The sequence below is a fragment of the Littorina saxatilis genome, linkage group LG9, assembly GCF_037325665.1.
Source record: "Littorina saxatilis isolate snail1 linkage group LG9, US_GU_Lsax_2.0, whole genome shotgun sequence".
Taxonomy (NCBI): Eukaryota; Metazoa; Mollusca; class Gastropoda; order Littorinimorpha; family Littorinidae; genus Littorina; species Littorina saxatilis.
Genome location: NC_090253.1, coordinates 60,009,802 through 60,016,103, shown reverse-complemented (window position 1 = coordinate 60,016,103; position 6,302 = coordinate 60,009,802). Strand labels below are relative to the sequence as shown.

The 6,302-nt window shown below is 40.3% G+C and overlaps 1 protein-coding gene across 1 annotated transcript; it reads right to left on the bottom strand.

The window, feature by feature from the left end:
- Positions 1–2,945: 2,945 nt before the first annotated feature.
- Positions 2,946–6,087, bottom strand: LOC138976666 (alpha-ketoglutarate-dependent dioxygenase alkB homolog 4-like). The gene is made up of 3 exons (XM_070349542.1): positions 5,946–6,087; positions 4,888–5,100; positions 2,946–4,315 (listed from the first exon to the last, which is right to left on the bottom strand). Exons 1-3 carry the CDS (start codon positions 6,036–6,038, stop codon positions 3,806–3,808), a joined length of 816 nt encoding a protein of 271 aa, XP_070205643.1. The 5' UTR covers positions 6,039–6,087; the 3' UTR covers positions 2,946–3,805.
- Positions 6,088–6,302: the final 215 nt, after the last annotated feature.

The following is a 6,302-nucleotide window of genomic DNA, read 5'->3' as shown; positions in this document are numbered from 1 at the left end:
TGTTTACATAAGTACTCGCTGTCTTTCTCCACATATCCTTTTCATATCAACTTGTTCGGTCTTTGTGTTCCTCTGTAGTATTCTGTACATTATCTGTAGGCAGCTTACATTTTTTCTGTACTTACGGTTTGGCTCTAACGTGTACTGTACATGAATGGATTGAGAGGAAAGTAGGATAGAGAGAATGCGTAAGCGTGTCATAATTGGATGAAACTGTGAATGTGTGTGTAGTTGTTTGTGTTTCTGACCCGTCCTTTGTACATATAAACAGGGTCAGTATGAGTCATAACAAGTGGGAATACATTTCATTGGTTATTTCTGTCACTTGTTTTTTGACTCACATGCGAAGCAAAAGTGAGTCTATGTACTCACCCGAGTCGTCCGTCCGTCCGGCCGGCCGGAAAACTTTAACGTTGGATATTTCTTGGACACTATTCAGTCTATCAGTACCAAATTTGGCAAGATGGTGTATGATGACAAGGCCCCAAAAAACATACATAGCATCTTGACCTTGCTTCAAGGTCAAGGTCGCAGGGGCCATAAATGTTGTCTAAAAAACAGCTATTTTTCACATTTTTCCCATTTTCTCTGAAGTTTTTGAGATTGAATACCTCACCTATAATATATGATATATAGGGCAAAGTAAGCCCCATCTTTTCATACCAGTTTGGTTTACCTTGCTTCAAGGTCAAGGTCACAGGAGCTCTTCAAAGTTGGATTGTATACATATTTTGAAGTGACCTTGACCCTGAACTATGGAAGATAACTGTTTCAAACTTAAAAATTATGTGGGGCACATGTTATGCTTTCATCATGAGACACATTTGGTCACATAGGATCAAGGTCAAGGTCACTTTGACCCTTATGAAATGTGACCAAAATAAGGTAGAAAGAGCCAATAAGCACCATTGTACTTCCTATGTCTTGAATTAACAGCTTTGTGTTGCATGACCTTGACCTTGGGTCAAGGTCACATGTATTTTGGTAGGAAAAATGTGTAAAGCAGTTCTTAGTGTATGTCATTGCTAGGTTTAGTTATTTGACCTTGACTCTGAAGGTCAAGGTCATGTCAAGGTCAAGCATGTGAGTCGTATGGGCTTTGCCCTTCTTGTTATGCTTAAATACAGGAACAGAATTAAGATGCATTCCTAAAATCTGTGATGATGTAATGGGGTTTTTTGACTTGCTTAACCTTTAGCACGCCAGCGGCGATTCCCCCCCCCCCCCCCCCCCCCCCCCCCCCCAGCCATTCCCCCCCCCCCCTCCCTTTGCCAGCCAGCGGCGATTTGCGTCGCCAGCACAAGGCTTGTTCGTATGACCAACTTCTCGTTCGTATTTGCATACGAGAATAACGGTATTTTTAACGGCACTTGAGCCAAAGCGAGGCTCACTTCCTTCCGTTATCTCGTTGTGTCGTCTGCGCTGCATTTGAGTCGGTTTCGTCGAAGTTTTCTGCTTTTGTTTTTGTATCGATAAAGTACTTTCGCGTTTCGGCAAGCATGATAGAGGATGATGAGTTTGAAACTTTCTTTCGAGTTGTTTCCTGACAACAAAAAGTATGCGGAATTGGAACGAATTACCGAGGAAGATCTTCGCAATGAACTGTATCGCGGTGAAAAAAATGACAGTTCGTCATGTGACAGTGACGGTTACGAAACGGAATTTACGAAAGTGCAGATGGATACAAACAGTGGCTGGTCCAGTTAGTGAAATGACAGGACCAGCAAACATTACCGATAATCTGACTGCGTAGCAAATGCTTGACTTGCTTGTCGAAGAGACACTGCGTAGAAACTGACTCAAATTCAGTGCAAAGCAAGCCAGTGACAAGACGTAAAAAGTTTGCGTGTTCGGAAATGGCGACCTGTGGATCTAGTAGAGATCAAAGCTTTTCTCTGCTTGTTGTTGCTAACCGAACTATTAAAAAAATCATCCCATGACATGCACTGGTCCACAAATATACTTATTTAGATACCAGGATCAGGAAGTTGGATGGTCAATATGATTACCTGATCAAAGGAGTTTCACCAGGCATAGACTGGTTAGTTTCACAAAATTCCACGGACTAGCCAACACAACCACTTTTCATTTTTTATTTGTATTTATGCTAAGAAAATAAATGATGCATGCAAACAAAAATATGTTAAATATAACCCCATCACAACCACAAAGTTTCATGCTTATTAGTGCATTTTCAAAGAAGTTGTAAGTGTTGAAAGTTAGTGGGTGTTATTCTTACGCTAGGTAAGCAAAATAATGTGGCTACAGGGGAAGTAATGCTGGCTGGAATCTGGAGTGCTAAAGGTTAATTAATCAAATGAGTTCCAGTAATGAGGATTCCATATTATGATGATTAATGTCATTTGTGACAAGACCAACAAAAAAAAAAGGTGTGGTTACGGTAACATAGCCAAAACAAATAGGGTAGGAAAGTAGGCAATCACTTTTTTTTTTTACACTTTTTTTTCTAATGTGTACAAATTAAACCTACTTGACAGGGAAATAAGTGTGCGACTCGGGCGCTTTCGCTTTCATTGCGTTTTCTGCACTCGTTTTCTTGTGTTTTTTGTGTGTGTTTTTTGAACAATTTAATAAAAAGTTATAGGGTCGGCCCCTAAAAATAGGGTAGGTCGGGTTACCGTAACCACACCTATTTATTTTTTAGGCCGAAAGGTGTGTTGTGCAAGCTTTTGTGCTTCTTGGTTTTTTATGCTTTTGTGAATCTACTCAGCCAAGAGATTGACTTGGTACTTTTGTTGTTGTGTTTGTAGTCCATACTTTAGGAATATTTGTAGGCAGTACATGTAGTTATCATTTTTTGAGGTTGTATTCAATATGAATATATAACTACTATGTACCCTATACGTTCTTAGTCATTTTTCAGATGTTGCTTCAACACTTATAAGATCCAACCAATTTTGATTTTTTTTGTTGTTGCTTTAGGGTTTATCTCAAAAGCAGATCTAAAAAAAAAAAAGGATGACTGCAAACTAGACAGAAAAGTTTGTGATCTGATCTTCAACATCACAGCCTTTTTTCTATTTTTTGTTTTTAATTTTGTATGCAGATTTTTGTCCACAAACTGGTTGAAGCACCAACACACTTGGGCATAACTTTTGACTTGCAAGAACTGCCTGTTAAATCGGTGAATGTGTGAATCTGGTGACATTAAAATAAATAAACGATCACAAAACAAAATGTGTAGTCTCCTCTTTATTCTGTTTGGCTGGAATGAACCCTTTGCACCTTATCTGACTGAGGTAAAAGTCAGTACACTTGACAACTGCTACCTTTGGCATAATATTGTACAACTACGAGTGAACACACTGACACAAGCAGTTATCAGTGAAATAAGCAAAATCATGTCTTGCATATATTTAGTAAAGAACAACAGCTATCAATATCACAGGAGCTTATAAGTTATAGTAAATGCTACAGTAAGGCTAAGGAGTAGGATACTTTCTATGACCATTGAACTTTGAAGCGATAGGTTGGGAAGCTGACTTCTTATGGGAGTGGTGAGGAACAGCACTCATTGAATTTACAAGCTGCTAGTCAAACAGATAAAGACAACATTAAATGTGGAATTTACTACTACTAGCAATACTGAGTACTAATCCAACATCCCATTTACAATCCTTTTCAAGTGCAACTGCAAGCCACCAATCTGGTTAAAACAATGTCCTCAGCTATTTTCGTACATCCTCTGTGGCTGCCTACCACAAATCTTTGCCTGACATATTTGTTCAACTTCAAGATGAAACATAAATAGGATGAAGACAATTTCATCCTGATTCATCAGTCATCATGACTCGGCCACAGAACTCCCCTGGAAAGTCAAAGCGACCTCCAGCAGGTTTTTTCCTTCTACTTCTCTGTCACCTCCTTCCAGAAACTCTGGTGTCAGTTCTCGCAGAGTTATGGCAAGCCTTTTCCCTGAGATATGATGTCTGTGAATGCTGTGCTTCCACACGTTTCGAGCGTCCTTGCTCACCACAATCAACGATCGTCTCGGAAGCGGTACTTGAACCTCGACATTCCGCAACGAATCATTCGTGAAGGACAACACTGAATCCGAGAGAAGGTTCAAGGTCACAAGTCGTTCGCCCCACAGCCAAAAGTCGTCAAAGTGAGGGTCAATGGCAGCGCCACGATCAGAGGAATACTCCAAGTTACACAATTCTACAGGTAAGAAATCCTTCAGCTCCTGCAGCCCTTGCATCCTGTCGTAGAGGAATTTGGAATAGATCGGTAAGCCTGTGAATTTGTCAGCTCGCAGTTTCTTCTTCTTGAAGTTTACTTTGGGTCCATAATCCTGTAACCAAAAGCAAACCATCACTTGAAAGTGTCCTGTTCAAAATGTGTGTACAGTGGTACCTGTGGTGTAATGCCCCTAAGGTGACAGGTCATGTCCTGATAAAAGACACATTTCTGGTCTAAATTAATGATTTGAATAAAGTTTACTTGTCACAAGAGGACAACTGCAAGTTGGGGACACTTATGACAAGGTAATATTGTATCAAACGAATTCTAGTACTGTGATGTTCCTGGTACATTGTATAAAATGTTCATGGGGGAACGAATGTATGCTTTAAAACCATGTCTTAAAAATGACCATGTAACATTATCTATCTTTTCTTGTCTTCAAGTTGTGCATTCATGAGCTGTGGCTCCTACCTGCACTCGTCTTTTTTCATAAGTGGACTTTTACGTGTATGGCCATCTTTTTACAATCTGGATCATCGTACGTTGGGATTACGTCACAGGAGCCGACTTCGGCGATACGTAAAGGGGTCATACTCAATTTTCAGGGGGATTTATCCTATAAAAACTGAAGTGTTAATAGAGTATTACAATATACATGATACCACAAAGTATTCCTCGTACCTGTTTCTGGCGTCCTGACTGAGACACAACGAAGGGAGACTTGTAGATGTGAGACACAAGGTGCTCTTCTTCCTCTGGTGAGACAAAGTCTGGAATGACGCTGATGCCTTTAAATGAAAAACTGTTGCCATGGTGATCAGGGTGCTTGGATGTGGTTTCTTCATATGCTGTGCAACACTGAATGCAGTAGGTACAAACTGTTTGCTGAAAAGGCTGCAACAAAGATTGTTTAGACAGAACCGTGAACAAGCCATAGCTGATGACTATAAGAAGCTCTAAGGCCAACAAAAAAAAGTTGTATGTTTCTGGTCACCCGACCCTACCTAGTTTTTTCCCGCCGACCCTAGACTTTTTTTTTATATTGCATTTGTAAAAAAACCGAGAAAAAAAACCGCGTCAAAACGAAAGTAACAGACGGCAGACGACACAAGGGGGATAACCCCGCATCACTTTTGTCTCATTTGTTTTGTAATGTGTTGTCTTTCTCTTTATATTGTAAGTCTAGTCTCTTTGCGTCACTGTATAGTTATTTTCTACCTTGACCAAAAAACCAAAAAAAAACAAAAAATCCCTACCTAGTACCTACCTATCCTATTTTTTGTAGCCATGTTACCAGAAACATACAACTTTTTTTTTTGGCCTAAAGGAACTTAGGAAGTGGCTGGGGATGGGACTGAGAGGTACGTCGTTAGTCTATTCTACTTCAAGTTCCAGCCTGATTGGCTGTCAAATTCAGACAAGGGTAATCTTGAACTTTAGCTGTTAAAATTCATAGCTCAGAATCCAGTGACATTTAACACGCTAAAGTTGAAGATTACCCAGACAAGAATAAATACAGCAAACAGTAAGACCCATTTCCTGTTATTTTTTCCACTAAAAAGGTGTCACCATAACAGCATTCAATACAAAACAAGATAAAACTCTACTACAGCTGATGCAAAACACTACACCTAACACAGTCACACACACACACACACACGCTGCGTTCCAGCACATCGACGGTCGCTTCGGACTGAGGACATTTTGTACAAGTATGACAAGTATGATTTTGTGTTTACCTCCTCTTTTGGTGGTGCGTTAAGTGATCGTTCCGTTTCACAAATTAAGCAAGAACGTATGCCTTTGCAACCGCAAGGTGCGGCGTCCGCCATGTTTTTTTTCGAGTGACCTCCCGCTAAAAGCGGGACCCGCTAGCAGGGGACGTAACTTAGAATACCTTTTGAGCCTGGAAGACAAAAAACACAAGAGAACAAATAATTTATAGCAGAAGCAGCCTTGTTGTAAGTTGTATCCTTACAGTGTGTTTTCCACAAGAACCCCCCTCCCTCCACCGCTCCTACTCCCCCCTCTATTTATTTAACATAAAATTTAGTCTTCCCCTGGTAAGTTCCCCTGGATTTACAATGAACTTCCGG

What these genes read in the sequence shown, in the direction of transcription:
- LOC138976666 (XM_070349542.1), bottom strand. Translation starts at nt 6,038, where the DNA reads ATGGCGGACGCCGCACCTTGCGGTTGCAAAGGCATACGTTCTTGCTTA. An exon ending in ACGCACCACCAAAAGAGGAG is followed by an intron (nt 5,101 to 5,945) that starts GTAAACACAAAA and finishes TCTTTGTTGCAG; the next exon opens with CCTTTTCAGCAAACAGTTTG. An exon ending in AGTCAGGACGCCAGAAACAG is followed by an intron (nt 4,316 to 4,887) that starts GTACGAGGAATA and finishes TTTTGGTTACAG; the next exon opens with GATTATGGACCCAAAGTAAA.